This window comes from Corylus avellana, chromosome 10, assembly GCF_965113065.1.
Source record: "Corylus avellana chromosome 10, dhCorAvel1.hap1.2, whole genome shotgun sequence".
Lineage (NCBI taxonomy): Eukaryota > Viridiplantae > Streptophyta > Magnoliopsida > Fagales > Betulaceae > Corylus > Corylus avellana.
Genome location: NC_142499.1, coordinates 3,785,596 through 3,801,399, shown reverse-complemented (window position 1 = coordinate 3,801,399; position 15,804 = coordinate 3,785,596). Strand labels below are relative to the sequence as shown.

The window sequence follows — 15,804 nt, the reverse complement described above, 5'->3', positions numbered from 1 at the left end:
GGTCAGCCCTAGGTGTACCTATGTTTATGTGTTATGAATAATATATTTTTGTTAACCATTTTACATGTTAAATTTGCTCATCTACTTGGAGTAGTTAAAGATGCTGATCTAGAGCATTCTTTCATTGTAGTTATTATCTTAATTATGCTTCATGAATGACAGGATACCTCGTAATTTGAATTTTTATTAGTGATTTATAGGAAGGAATGAGTATCCTGAGTCTCGACTGCCCGCTCCAAACCAAAATCTATAGCCATCAACATTAAAAACCAAACCAAAACCTGATGTTGACCCCCGCATACCCAAACCCACCACTGCCTCCTTAAGCCACCCCCAACACCCCCCTAACCATCATTTTCATCTACTTGCCAAGGTGTTGACCCACACATACCCACACATCACGGCTGCTATTTTTGAGGTTCGGTCATGGGGTACACATCCATGACCAGATGGTGCAATAGGAAATTACTGTGGGGGAAATGGAGATTGAATTCTATTGGATCAATTATGAGATGAAAAATCTATTGAGGATGGAGTTGGAACTATGGAGTGGGTTTGTGTGTGAAGTAGTAGTGTGGTTCACCTGAAATTGAGAGCCTTGAAGGCTCGGGTTAGGAAGTTAAAAGGGGATGGCTGTTTACTTTGGTTCTGGTTTTAGGTTTTATTTTGTCTTCTTGTTGATTGGGATTTTTTGGTTCTAGCTGCCTGGTTATGCAGAGTTCTAGTGATCTTAGCTTTGTTGGGAATGGGAGACAACCAAGATATAGTAAAGAAAAAAGGGAGAAACTGAATATAATCATATATGATTCCAAAGTTGCGCCACTCCGCGCTATCTTTGAGATTGAATTTTATATATAATAATATTTCGACTACTTAAAAAAAAAAAAAATGATTGATTTGCATTATTTACATTTTTTTTCCTTTTCTTTTCATAGAGTTGCCAGTATGGATCAATGTGTATGAACTGTAGAAGTGCTGGATTAGTTAATTTATTGGCATTTGATATTCTAGTTCAGGTTTTATTGGAAGTTAGAAGGTATCTGCTTTTTCCAAATAAAAAGATTGTCATGGAGTTCTCTCTCTCTCTCCCTTTGCAGTTTGCGATTTCATCTGGGATTATTACAGCCTGCACCATGACAAGCCTTTTCAAGTATAGTGATAAGTCGGTGGTTTTTATGTACTTCTTTTCGTTTGGACTAAGTGCAATCATGCTATCATTTTTGATCTCTACATTCTTCACACGAGCCAAAACAGCTGTGGCGGTTGGAACCCTATCTTTTCTAGGTGCCTATTTTCCTTATTACACTGTCAACGACCAGGCTGTCCCTATGTAAGTAAAGGTCCTTGCTTCTTTTCTTTATTACACTGTCAACGACCAGGCTACAACTTTATGCTTTATTTATTTTATTTTTCTTTTGAAATTTAAGAAGGCTGATGGAATTCAATTGTGTTTCCTATTTCAGGATATTAAAGGTCCTTGCTTCTTTTCTTTCTCCTACAGCCTTTGCTCTAGGGTCAATTAACTTTGCTGACTATGAGCGTGCTCAAGTTGGACTTCGTTGGAGCAACATATGGCGGGTATGCTCTGTATCTGGGGTTTTGTGCTACTGCTATTTAGTTTAAACCTTCTTTGTGTGCGTGTCTAACATTTTGAGGAATTGATCTGTATAGGCATCATCTGGAGTGAATTTTGTGGTCTGTCTCCTGATGATGTTGCTTGATGCACTGCTGTATTGTGTGATTGGTCTTTACCTGGATAAGGTATATCTTTAAGCTCTAAATATTTTCTATCAAGATTGTTTAGTTTGCTTTAGTGAATAGTTGTCTTACTGCTTTGTGTGTTTATTTTTAGAAAATATGCATATTGGTATGATGTTTCTGGCATTCTGTGGGTTGCTAGCACGGAAAAAAATGCTAACTTGGAATTTTACGGGAATCCATTTTGTTGTTGGTAGAGTTTTACACATGGATAGATTTCACAGTTCAAATGGTATAAGATTGCTTTATGTTGATGTGGATAAATTGTCCTGTCAAGTTGTCTGGTCTCCTGTGCTAATTTATATAATCAAATTTATATTTTAAAGAGGGTTTCTTGTCCTCTTAATTTTTCTCTTAAGTTTACCATATTGGAGAGATTGGTATTTATTTTCTTATACTATGAGCAGTCACTCTTGGTCTACCGATTATGTTCATAATGACATCAGCTTAAAAAGCTAAGATTTCAAGCCATATGAGGTTGATCAAGGCTTTAGTTTGTTCCAAAATGATAATAATTTGAAGGTGTTAGACCTTTCTTTTTCCCTTAAAAAACTAACAAAAAATATGTGATGTGGTATGTCTTGGTCTAAAGAATGTATATCAAATTATATCAAGCTATCCAAAGGCCATCAGTTGATAAATGTTGACATTTTACTTATAAAAAAAAAAATTGACATTTTATACCAGGAATCTTTCAGATGGGCTCTTATTTTGAACAATTGATAGATTTATTAAGTGATTTTGATTAACTGTTAGTGTTTTCATTATTACTTATCAAAAAAAAAAAAACTGTTAGTGTTGTCATTATTCCATTAGCAGGCTATGGATAAGCCTCTTTACTGTGCCTCCTCTTTCTGCGTTACCTTACATGCAATGAAAATGTTCAAAATTTGTTCATGTAATCAGGTCCTTCCCAGGGAGAATGGACTACGTTATCCATGGCACTTCATATTCCATAGGTGCTTCTGGAAAAAGAAAAGTATTGTTGAACATCATGCTTCCAGTTTAAAAGTTACATTTAGTGATAAGATTTTGAAGAAAAAGGCAAGTTTTTCTGGTAAAGATACTTTTGAACCTGCCGTGGAAGCGATAAGCTTGGACATGAAGCAACAAGAGCTTGATGGCAGGTATATGCACTATAATTTGAATGCGTTAGTGTTACTTATCAAAAAAAAATTTTGAATGCGTTAGTGTTTGTGCATTTAAAATGATACTTTCCTCACATTCTTATTTTGTACACTCCATGTGTATTTGGGTTGTTTACTTTAGAACTTCTCCATAGATTTATTACTAATAAAAAAGGTCTTTTATTCAACCTGTAGATGCATCCAAATTAGGAATCTGCATAAGGTGTATGCTACGAAGAAGGGGAAATGTTGTGCTGTTAACTCGTTGAAGTTGACCTTGTATGAAAATCAGATTCTTGCTCTTCTAGGTGAGTGTATTCTTTATACTTTCTTCATTGTATGTCGATTTCATTTTTTGTTTTTTTAATTGCTTGCCTGATTCCCAATATCCTAATATCCTTATTAATGGTCATAACTCAAGTGTTTTCTCTTTAGTTTGTGATTAATACCTACCATAGGTTATAGGATTGTATTTGTAACTCAACGGTTTATCTTGGTTTCATTTTGTTGTTCTTTCTTTGTTGGAGAAAGAAAGAATAAACCCCATGTTTAGAAGAAACTGTGTTAGTCTGAGGTCTCCAGTTCAAAAGTTGAAGACTAATTGAATCAGATCTACCTGGATCAGAAAAAAGTATGTTAAACTGTCTGCTGATAATGTGTGTGTGTGTGTCTATATATATATATATATATATAAGTAAAGCAAATTTATTAAAAGCGCAAGGGGTGCAACCCCAAGTACACAAGAGAGAACACCCAATAAGATCAAGAAGAACAAGGAAAAAGACCACAAAAATCTGCAAAGTTGAAGGCGTCAAAAAGGGCATTAACAGAGTTCCATTAGAAGAGGGATTTAAGGAATCTTAGCTGTAGATCCGAGCTCGTCTTCTCTCAATCCTGGAAACTTCGAGCATTCCTTTCTCTCCAAATGCACCGCATTAAACAAGAAGAGATTACATTCCAAACAATATTAAGATCATTCCTGACCATGTTGTTTGAGATTTTGACCAATATTATGATTTTGTATGGTTGGTACTTTGTCCATACATGAACTGACTTGTCTCCGTGATCTATCTAGGTCTCTTCCCTGCTTTGCTGCCATAAACTTCAGCATAAGAATTTCATGGTCAGATGGTCACCCTTCTAATGTATCATTCTTAGGATTAATGCCTTCAATCCATTAAACTGCACTAAGATTTTTCACGCTTGACAACATTGTTTGACTCTTATTCTGAGTTTCAACCATTTCTAACATGTTACATGTCCTTTTCAAGAGTGACCCTGTTTAATGCCAGTGAGCTCTAGCTTAAATTGCACCTTCCCCCTTGTAAGAATATGGTGGAGAGTTATAGAGTTGAAGAAAAGGGTGCTCCAAACACTTTTCTCATGGAGAGTATTGTGGCATTCTTCTCAAGTTTCAACGCTTGCGGAATTCCTAGAATTTTGTGTCATTTTCAGTTTAAAGCTTGTTTTGTGGGCTCTTTTGAATATTTCCTGTGTACATGGGTTGCACCCCTTGCGCTTTTAATACATTGATATTATCTATAAAAAAAAAAAAAAAAGAATATGGTGGAGAGTGATCTTGTGTGTTTAAAAATCAATGGGTGTATGTATAAGGTATTAATTAAGAGAAATGCTAGATTGAGAGAAATGCTAGATGTTTCGAGGACTTGTCTAGGAACATTGAGGATCTCACTCACTTTTTCTTGTACACCCTATTCACTTGGACTGCTGGTTGGCTAGCACCCTTAGTGATTAGTTTCCCTGATTTCCTTCTTATGTTCTCTTCTTCTTTTTCTCCCTCTTAGTCGCTCTCTTGTATACTCCCTGTGTACTAGGGTTGCGCCCCTCTGCGTTTTGATAATGCATATTTACTTATCAAAAAAAAAAAAGAAGAGAAGATTCAGCCCCGTTTAATTTTAGCCTAGATAAACTTAGAGCGACTATCCTCATTAAGTCCCTTTTGTCATAAAGAGCATATTCACAGGAAAAAGTCTAGTCATCGGGTGTATGCATAACTCTTTTTTTTGATAAATTATGCTTAACTTACTAGTCAAAAGAGCAAAATAGCTAAACAACTAATACAAGTGTACAATTGAAGTTGATTTTTAAAGTGGCCTGGTTTTTTTTGATAAGTAATGAGAAATATCATTAAAAGTATAAAGTCCCCCTAAGTACACATAAAGTATACAAAAGGAACGCCTAGAAAAAAGAAGCAAGAAGAACAAAATAAAAAAACCTAGCCAAAGAGGCCTGTAAAAGCCCAGAAAGGTTGCTACAATAATACATTACTTTCTAGAGTACATTTGCTTCCCTTTAACATAACGTTTTTTGAAGTAGTCCTTCATAGTCCACACACTCATTGTTCCATAAGAACACCTTATTCATTTGATGACTTCATGGACTTAAATAAGCTTATTGTGTATTAAGTATAATATCACCTTTTGGTTGAGGAAGACAACCTTACTCATCAGCTCCTCAGTTGCTTAAGATTCGCTCTTCAGATTTTTCTTTTCTCCTCATTGTTAAGTAGCTCGGTGGTGCTTATGTACTAGGATACTATGTTAAAGTAGCCAACCCAAAAGCTTCAGCTTGTATGTGGAGAGGCCCATTAAGTACGTATACTTGTACCCAAGCATACATCCATCCGAAGTAGAATTCCTTAACAATACTGGGTGTTGGTCCTTGGAGTTTCTCATAAGGGAAAATTATACTTACCCCCTTCAATCTACCACGTAATTTGCAATGTCCCTCAAATTTTTCAATTTGGTTAATGACAATGTACCTTACTGATCTACTATTAGGATTGCAATGTCCTCTTCCGCCCCTAAAATGAGAAAAATACCCTGCATAAAAAAAAATTGACAAGAAATTCAGAAAAAAGCAAAAAAATCTGAATAGACCAAAGTGATGCCTTTTTTCTGAAATTTTTAATTTTATACAAAGTATTTTTGTCATTTTGGATCACAGAAGGGGCACATTGAGACTCCAATGGTAGATCAATTGGGTATGTTAACAAAATCAAAAGATTGGGAGGACATTGCAAATTGCGTGGTAGCCTTTTTTTTTTGGGAGGGGGGAGATTAAGTTTTTCCCTTCTTATAAAGAAGCAAAAATAAAATTGACAGAAATACCTATGGTTGTGCTTCCTTATCTGCTAGATACTAAATGCATTTGTCTTTACCTACCCCCATTATTAGAAGCTTGCCTATTGCATTTCTTGACATATATCATTACTTTGGTGTGTTGAATTTGGATTTTTGAAGGGCACAATGGAGCTGGAAAAAGTACAACCATTTCAATGCTTGTTGGCCTTCTTCATCCTACTTCAGGAGATGCTACGGTTTTTGGAAAGAATATCATAACAGACATGGTGAGTTTTGTGTTTTTAGATGAGTCGCCTCCACTCTTCTCCCTTTATTCGATGTTTGATGATTTCCCATGCTTAAAACTATTTGCCCATAGAGACAAGGTTTCTGGCAGAGTGGTTAGATGTATTTACATTTGGTTTTGTGGTTGTTTTGCTGTTTGAGTTGGACAATTACCCAAAATTCTTGTAAGAGCATAACAAAAATTAGACACCAATTGTTGGGGTGTTTGACTTGTTAGATACTTCCAAGCAGCTAGCTGTATCTGGATGGTTTGAGCTCCTTTGTAATTAATATTTTTCTTCTTTAATTTGGCCTTATTTGTTCTTTTGCATGGATCACTTAAACATTTACAATTTGAAAATATATGGATTTCATATGCTATATATGAGCTTTGTTTTTGTTTTTTGTTTTTTTGAAATTGTAAAAAAATAAGGTTAAAAGATATCACCTGCATCTGCATAGTTGTGTCCTCGTCTCTGGATTTCAGACGGCTGCCATGCTCTACACCCTCTATATGTCTCAAAACAAGATATTTATGTCTGCTGAAGATCATAGCTGGTAAGGAAACATGGGAATCCTATTAGATTAGTATTACAATATTCTTAGACACCTGATTTTATGACCTGGTTTGATATGAGTGCACAAGTATGCTAAATAAGAAGTCACTTGAGCAGATTTTATTTGTTCACTACATGCAGCTTTGTACATACCCATTGAGTTTGTGTTGCACACAGGCTCTGTAACTATTAAGGAGTCAAACTTGACATGAGAATCTATGAAGCAGTGTTCAAAGAATGGTTTTTTCTTTTTTTCTTTTTTATCTTTTATCTTTGGTTTGATTATACTGCTGAAGCGTCCAATAATAGTTATAACTGGCATGCTCCATTATCTTATCATTTGTATTATTTACTCATTCCAGCAAATGTGTGGTGCTTACACTGTTAATTTTAGGAGTTCACAATTTAAACCATTTACTAGCAATCTATTCTTGTTAATATTTGGTAAAGTTTGCCCTATTCTTTTGGAAGTAGAGTTGAATTTTTGTTTGATCTTGTGATCAATTTGAATCTGTTTTGCAGGATGAGATACGGAAGGGATTAGGTGTGTGCCCTCAAAATGATATTCTTTTTCCAGAATTGACCGTAAGTAAGAAGCATATTTCATTTTCAATTTTCCGTATAGTAACATATTTGAAACTGTAATAGCTTTAAGATGTATTCTTAAGATAGTAACATGAAGTTTTTTTTTTTTTTCAAGTTAGATCCTTGATTGGCAGTTGTTACAGAATGACGAAGCTTGTCCAATAAATTGAATGCTATACATGATCATTAGAAATTGTTTTGCATGTTTAATCTTCTCACTTGTACTAGAAAACAGGCTTCACAATCTTGTATGCCGGATACCTTTTATGCAGAATTCCGGTAGAGTAGATTGAGAAACATCGAACTTTGATTGGAAAAATGGGTTATCTGGGGTACTTCTACGTAGAAACTAAATCTTTTGAGATTAGATCGAATGTGCAAGGCAGAGTCCAATTGGCGGAGAAGAGTCGGGGAAAAACACGAGATGTGATCATGGCATGGCCAACTATCTTCTGGTTAGTGAGTGCATGGGACTATTTGACAAATATTGAGATCATTCGTGACAATTGGAGGACTTTTCGCTTTGGTAGTTTTTCGTATGTGATGCAGCGAAAAAAGAATTCCCACGGCAATTATCTGGAGTTATCGGAATATGGTGGGAAGGGACGGAGAAGTTTTGTGATTATACCGGAGGGGTATGAAGGGAAGGGATGGAAAGATTGCCGTTCGCAATTGCAGAGACTAAAGTTGCATTTTGAGAAGAACAGAGTAGGGGTGATCAATGGGGAGGAGTCGGAGGGAAAGAGCCAAACCAGCAAGGCTCCTAAAGAGACCAAAGAGATGCAACCGAAGAGCGGAGGGACCACAAAGATGTCACCGGTGGGGCCCCAAAATCAGCAGAAGGAACTTCAGAACCGGCGTTCATATTCAGAAGTGGTGGTCGGGGAAAATAGCACGACCGGCACCTCCGGTTCACAGGCAGCCGGTGAGGGGGGGGTGAATAGTCATAAGGAAAGTGCGAAAATTATGGAGTTTACGAACGGGGATCACGCTCAGCAGCAAAAGGAAAGTTTGGCGATACCCACGCTGGAGAATATCACGAGCATTAAGGAAATTCTGCTTTCCTTACAAAAACAGATTTCCAGCTGTTTAGAAAGACTGGAGCAGGGCGGTGGGAACAAGGGGATGGAGATAGGCAGGGGGAATAAGGAAATGGAAATGGGCTGGGGTAATAAGGGGAAGGCGAATCAGCTGGGCCAGAGCAAAGTGGGGAATGGGCTGCAGGAATGGGCCCCAAATGGGGTGAATGCGAATGGGCCTGAGAACACTAAAATGGTTATAGAGCCTGTTGATAAGCCCACAAGGTTGCAGATTATCAACAGGTATCGGAAGATATATGTTCGCCGGTATCCCACTAGAAATCGACGATGGCGCCCAAAACCGGTGAGTGCAATACCGTCGATTGATGACCAGAAGGTGACGCAGGAGCAAGAAAAGGAGGATGTTGACACAGAACACGCCGATGCGAGTGACCACATCTCTCTGCCGGCAATTACAGGTTCGCCGGAGGCTGATCGGAGCGGAACGCATGAGCAACTGACGGAACCTCTTGGCACAGAGCAAGCCGCTGAGAAGGATGGACCATCTGGGCAGACTGAAAATAAGACAGAGACGACCGAAGAAGGGACTAGAGACGGTCCAGACGCTGCCGGTGACGTTTCCATGGTACCAGCGACGGCGACTGGAGATACGACGGCACCAGGGGTGGTGGAGCAGGGGGCGACAGCATCAGACAGAGCCGAAGAGGGGAGCACAGAAATTTTGGGAGTCTCTGGAGTTGTGGGTCAGCCCGAGGATCAGTGTTCGAAAATACCTGACATCACTGGAACTCCTGCCGGAGACTTACCGGCGACAGTTCAGGAAATAGAAGGTGCGAAAATACCCGGGGAGATGAGTTTGGCTATGGAGACATATATGGAGCAGTCTGAAGGAGGGGAAGCTGAAGTTATGGGAGAGGTGAGGGAGCTCGAGCAGTGTTTGGTTGTGGGTGAGGGGGTTGGTGCAGAAATAGAAGGGGTCCGTCTACTCGACGAACTGGGGGGGGAAGAATTATTAGATATTTCACCTCTAGCCATAATGGGAGTGGGAGAAAATACACCGCTGTCTCCGGATTGGGTCCTAGAACGGGTGTTAGAATTTTGCCAAGAATTGGGCCTCAAGTGCGATGGGCATGAGGAGGAGTTACTGGCACTGTTTACTGCCATCGAGAACAATCGAGCAAATGGGCGAAGGGGCACTGGACACCCGGGGATTGCTAAAGTGGGGAATCGAGTTAGTCGGGAATTAAAGCGACTGGAAAACACAGTGAACTATGATGTGAAAGGATCGCGAAACGAGAATGGTAACGGGAGGGTTGGAAAATCTTGTCAATGAAGCCAAAAATAATTTCATGGAATGTGCGAGGTATGAATGAGCCGGAGAAAAGAGCAAAAATTCGGCGGAGACTAAGAGAGTGGAAAGCGGATATTGTGTGTCTACAGGAGACAAAAATGGAGGTTATCAATATGGAGGTGATTCGGAGTGTGTGGGGGTGTAATCATGTTGGGTGGTTGTACTTGAGAGCCATGGGTGCATCTGGAGGTATTTTGTTAATGTGGGATAGACGAGTGGTGGAGAAAGTTGAGGAATGTGTAGGGCATTTTGTAGTAGCCTGTGTCTTCAGAAGTGTCACGGAAAATTTTGAATGGGCTTTTGCGGGTGTGTATGGACCAACTGATGCTAGTATCCGAAGCAATTTTTGGGATGAACTGGGAGGTGTAATGAATGTGTGGGATCGACCGTGGTGTGTGGGAGGGGACTTTAATATCGTGCGCAATCCTGGAGAAAGATTACGGGCTACAAGACAAACACAAGCAATGACCGATTTCGTTGATTTCATCTTTGAGCATGGGCTTATCGACCTTCCAATGGTAGGAGGGCGGATCACATGGTCTAATAGGCGTGCAGGGTCCAGACTTGATAGATTTTTGATCTCTACAGAATGGGAGGAACACTATCCAGATGTATGCCAAAAAAGATTGCCTAGAGTAATATCAGACCACTTTCCAGTGATATTGGAGTGTGGAGCTGGAAGAAGGGGTCGGATACCATTCAGGTTCGAAAACATGTGGTTACAAGCGGAGGGGTTCGTGGAGCAGGTAAAGAATTGGTGGAATTCCTATTCCTTCGAAGGTAATCCTAGTTATGTGCTGGCCAGTAAGTTGAAAGCTTTGAAAGGGGACCTCAAAAAATGGAATGTGGAGATTTTCGGCGACATAGGCAAACGTAAAAAGGAGTTGGAGGAGGTTTTGGGTGGGCTGGACAGAATAATAGAAAGTAGAGAATTAACGGACGAGGAGACGATTCAGCGAGAGGAATGCTCTCAAAACTTAGAGAAGACACTCTTACACGAAGAAATGAGTTGGAGACAGAAATCTAGAGCATTGTGGCTAAAAGAGGGCGATCGGAATTCGAAGTTCTTTCATAGGTTGGCAAACTCACACAAGAGAAATAACACGGTTGCGGCAATGATGGTGGGTGGGCGAAGGACCGAGGATCCGGTAGCTATACAGGAGCACATTGTACATTTTTATAAAGCGTTATACTCTGAGCAGTGTCAGGCGAGACCAACCTCATTATTAGACCCTCTGATGGAACATATTAACTCTATTGAGGAAGGGGAGAGAATGTGGCTGGAGAGAGATTTTGAGGAAGAGGAGATTTGGGCGGTGGTGAGGAATTTGCAGGGTGATAAGGCACCTGGACCGGATGGTTTTACTATGGCGTTTTATCAGAAATGTTGGAAGGTCCTTAAGGAGGATTTGATGGCTGTTTTCAAGGAATTCCATGATAGTGGTAAATTCGAGAAGAGCATTAATGCTACTTTTGTGGCACTTATCCCAAAGAAAGCCGGGGCGGTGGACATAAAGGATTTTCGACCTATTAGCCTGGTAAGCGGAGTGTATAAAATAATCTCAAAGGTGTTGGTTAGCCGGATGAACTCCGTAATGGGGAAGCTTGTATCACAAACCCAAAATGCTTTTATACCAGGCAGGCAAATTTTAGATTTTGTTTTAATGGCGAACGAATGTGTGGATAGTCGGATTCGATCTGGGGAACCTGGTCTTATTTGCAAATTGGATTTGGAGAAGGCTTATGATCATGTCAACGGGGATTTTCTATTATACATGTTGGAGAGATGTGGGTTTGGGGAAAGGTGGAGAGCATGGATTCACCATTGTGTCTCTACTGTACGATTTTCAGTGCTCATTAATGGAACACCGGCAGATTTTTTTGGTAGTTCTCGAGGAGTGAGACAAGGGGATCCTTTGTCACCTCTTTTATTTGTGTTGGTGATGGAGGCTTTTAGTAGGATGATGAAGGCAATGGTGGAGCGAGAGCTTATGGCTGGTTTCTCGGTGGGTTCGCGGTTTGATGAGGTAATGGAAGTGTCGCATTTACTTTTTGCTGATGATACTATTATCTTTTGTGAGCCAAAGGTGGAACAACTTCGGAATTTGCGCTGTTTGTTGTTGTGCTTTGAAGCGGTTGCGGGGTTGAAAATAAATTTAGCAAAGTCGGTGATTGCTCCTATAGGGGTGGTGGAAGATGTAGAAGGATTGGCAAGTATACTTGGATGTGGTGTTGATTCAATACCATTTATATATTTGGGGCTACCTTTGGGGGCTCAGAATAAGGACCCCTCTATATGGAATAAGGTCATAGAGAAGTTGGAGATGAAATTGGCAGGGTGGAAGCGAATGTATCTATCCAAGGGGGGGAGATTAACGTTGATCAAGAGTACGCTATCTAGTATACCCACATACTATTTATCGTTGTTTCAAATTCCAGTGAGTGTGGCGAAACGGATCGAAAAAATACAAAGAGACTTTCTATGGGGAGGTGTCGGAGATGAGTTCAAATTCCATTTGGTCCGTTGGTCCAACATTTGCATGCCTATGGAGGCGGGGGGATTAGGGGTAAAGAATTTGATACAATTTAATCAAGTTTTATTGGGTAAATGGCTGTGGAGATTTGCACATGAAAGAGATACATGGTGGAGGAAATTAGTGGAGACAAAATATGAGGTGATGAGGGGTGATTGGTGTACCAAGGAGGTAGGAGGGTCACATGGGGTGGGATTGTGGAAAAGTATCCGAAGGGGGTGGGATGAGTTTAAGCAACATATACGATTCGAGGTGGGAACCGGATCTCGTGTGTTGTTTTGGCAGGATGTGTGGTGTGGGGAGGCACCTCTGCAGAATTTGTTTCCCGCCTTGTTCAATATTGCATGTGATAAGGAGGTATGGGTAGAGGAGAATATGGAGAGGATAAATGGAGCTATATATTGGAATGTAAGATTTACTCGACCTGTTCATGATTGGGAATTGGAGGAGGTTTCAAGTTTCTTCGAATTGCTGTATTCACAACAGGTAAGGCAAGGTGGGGTAGATAAAATTTGTTGGTTTCCCTCGAAGAGGAAAATTTTTGAGGTGAAGTCTTTCTACAAGGTGAAGTTAAATCCAGGCCCGGTAGATGGTCCGTGGAAGCTTATTTGGAAGAGTAAAGCTCCTCCGAGGGTGGCTTTTTTCGTTTGGACGGCGGTTATGGGAAAAATCTTAACATTGGACAACCTACGAAAAAAGAACATCATTGTGACAGAATGGTGTTGTATGTGCAAGAAGAGTGGTGAATCTATTGATCATCTTTTAGTGCATTGTGAAGTTGCTGTAGAGGTATGGAATATGATACTCCAGCTATTTGGTATAACGTGGGTGATGCCGAGGAGTTTGAAGGAATGTTTGGAAAGTTGGAGAGGGCAAAGGGGAAAGCGATCAGCCGTGCACATTTGGAGGATGGCTCCTTTGTGTGTAATGTGGTCCTTAGGGAGAGAAAGGAATGCGCGGAGCTTTGAGGATCATGAAATGGGCAATACAGCATTGAAGCAAAGGGTGCTACAAACTCTATTCTCTTGGAGGATATTGGGGTCTTCTTCGCAAGCTTCAACGCTTACGGAATTTATAGATTTATGTGCGTCCTTTTCAGTTTAAAGCTCGTGTAGTGGGCTCTATTGTATACTTCCTGTGTACATGGGTTGCGCCCCTTGCGCTTTTTATACAATGACTTTTACTTATCAAAAAAAAAAGATACAGCGTAGGCACTCACTCTCTTAGGTCTTGTGCAGATACATCATAAAATTCAATTTTTCACTTTGCAATGGATATCACCTTGAATGCTTGGTTTTTTTGTTACCACAATGTCAGAAGTAATGAATATACATTACTAGTTGTACCAATCGTTTAAGTTAATAGGAAATGGTGAATTTAATCATTTTAATTTATATTCTAACATAATAGTGTAAGTAATTGCTCTAATGAATCTTAAATCTACCCTTGTCAATAATATTCTATGCTGATTTTCTTGCAGATAATGACTTCCATGATGCTAATAGAACATCTTATATTTTCGATTTTTTAGCTCTAGCTATCTGATCTTTATTGAATGCATTTTCTTTAGTAGCAATGTCTTATTCAATGGTATTATCTAATTAAGTTGCTAGATACTTATATACCCTGGTTTCTAGTTTTGATGAGATGAATTACTCTATCCAGGTGAGAGAGCATTTGGAAATTTTTGCTATATTGAAGGGTGTGAAGGAAGAATTTTTGGAGAGAGTTGTTACAGATATGATTGATGAAGTGAGTTCCTCTTCGCTCTACTAGAGTCTTGCTTGCTTGTGTTAGTTTAGTATTCTCAAATGTTTATTGTTTCCTGTGCGCTTTTTTAACTATCAGGTCTATGACTCCTGGAATTGTTTGATATTTGCTAATGCTAAATGATAGACTGTGAAGGAACGTTTCCCCTTTTATTATGTTTCTCCTTGGTGGATAAAATATAATAGTTAAAGATGTGGTCCCCGACCATTTGAATTGGCACAATATACAACTAAATTGAGCAATCTCATGACTTGTTCCTTTAGATAAAGCCTGGTACAATTTAGAATTTATTTAGAAACTGCGTGACTTGTTCATTTAGATAGAAATGTTTCTGTCCTATAGGTTCTTTCGATGAATTACTTATTTATGTATTTAAAAAAAAAAAAAAAAAAAATCAAAAAACAAAAAACTGAGCTCTCTTGGGAAAATGACGTGTGTTACGCCATAGAGAGGGGGGCTTTGTGGCAATTGGTGGTGGAAGCATATATGAGAGCATGTGGGATGGGTGGTTTAAATTTGTGAGATTTGGGATGGGAGATAGGTCTAAGATTAGGTTTTGGCATGACGTATGGTGCGGAGATCAGACTTTGAAGGAAGCTTTCTCGGTGTCGTTTAATATTGTTTGCTTCAAGGAGGCCTCGGTGGCAGAACATATGCTATTCCTGAATAATACCTGTTAGTGGAACATTACTTTTATCATATCCGTGCATGATTGGGAGTTGGAAATCGTCATTTTGTTCGTTAATCTCTTTTACTCCATTAGGTTCAATCGAGGGTGTGAGGATAGGATCTGTTAGATCCCTTCCAAAAGGCAAACATTTGAGGTCAGATCTTTTTATCATGCGCTTAGCCCCTTGCTGATCTTTCTTTCCCTTGGAAGAGCATTTAGAGAAATAAGGCTCATCCGAGAGTAGCTTTCTTGGTTTGGACAGCAGCATGAGGGAGGATCTTGACCTTGGACAACCTTAGAAAGAGGCACGTTATAGTGATGGATTGGTGTTGCTTGTGCAAGAAGTGCAGAGAATCCTTCAATCATTTTCTGTTCCACTGTGACATAGCTAGAGACTTGTGGGTTTTAGTTTTCTCTCTTTTTGGGATAAAGTGGGTAATGCCCCATTGGGTGGGTGGAGTTATTGGCTACTTGGAGAGGCAAGTTTAGTAGTAGTCACTGTAATTTAGAAGTCTGGAGGATGGCTTCCCTTTGCGTGATGTGGTGTATCTGAAGAGAGTACAATTCCAAAATTTGAAGATTATGAGAGAACATTGGTAGAGATAAAAGCTATAATGTTCAAAATTCTTTACGAGTGGATGGTTGCTATCATTAATTCTTGCTTTTCATATTTTTTAGAATTTATGGATTTGCTTTTTTCTTCTCTCTAATTGGGTGTCTATCTTATATACTTTTTGTGTACTCGGATTGCGTCCCACTTTTAATAAGATTAATTTATCCAAAAAAGATGTTCATCCTCTATAACCTCTCTTTTCTGTGGTTATACCTAAATTGGTTTTACTATGAGTTAGATTTCTTTTTCTTTTCTACGTAAACCCTTGCTTTTGTTTGTTATAAAATGATTCAATTATCACAAGAAAACCAAGTTTCCAACTTGTTTGAATGGTCAACATCTTAATGGAAAGTAGAGTACCTGGCAACAGTATATACTGATTGTTCTAGACTCTATAGACATCATACTGTGTAGTATGGACTTTCTATGAC

General features: G+C 39.2%; 1 protein-coding gene across 2 annotated transcripts in view; it reads left to right on the top strand.

Moving 5' to 3' along the window:
* ABCA1 (ATP-binding cassette A1) overlaps nucleotides 1-15,804 on the top strand; it is a 42,952-nt gene that overhangs the window by 9,455 nt on the left and 17,693 nt on the right. For both annotated transcript variants that reach the window (XM_059572881.2, XM_059572882.2), the window contains 8 exons: nucleotides 1,098-1,330; nucleotides 1,464-1,578; nucleotides 1,672-1,761; nucleotides 2,665-2,885; nucleotides 3,081-3,193; nucleotides 6,149-6,255; nucleotides 7,333-7,395; nucleotides 13,986-14,072. In XM_059572881.2, the coding sequence (XP_059428864.2) occupies nucleotides 1,098-1,330; nucleotides 1,464-1,578; nucleotides 1,672-1,761; nucleotides 2,665-2,885; nucleotides 3,081-3,193; nucleotides 6,149-6,255; nucleotides 7,333-7,395; nucleotides 13,986-14,072 (1,029 nt within the window). The remainder of the gene's footprint in view (nucleotides 1-1,097; nucleotides 1,331-1,463; nucleotides 1,579-1,671; nucleotides 1,762-2,664; nucleotides 2,886-3,080; nucleotides 3,194-6,148; nucleotides 6,256-7,332; nucleotides 7,396-13,985; nucleotides 14,073-15,804) is intronic.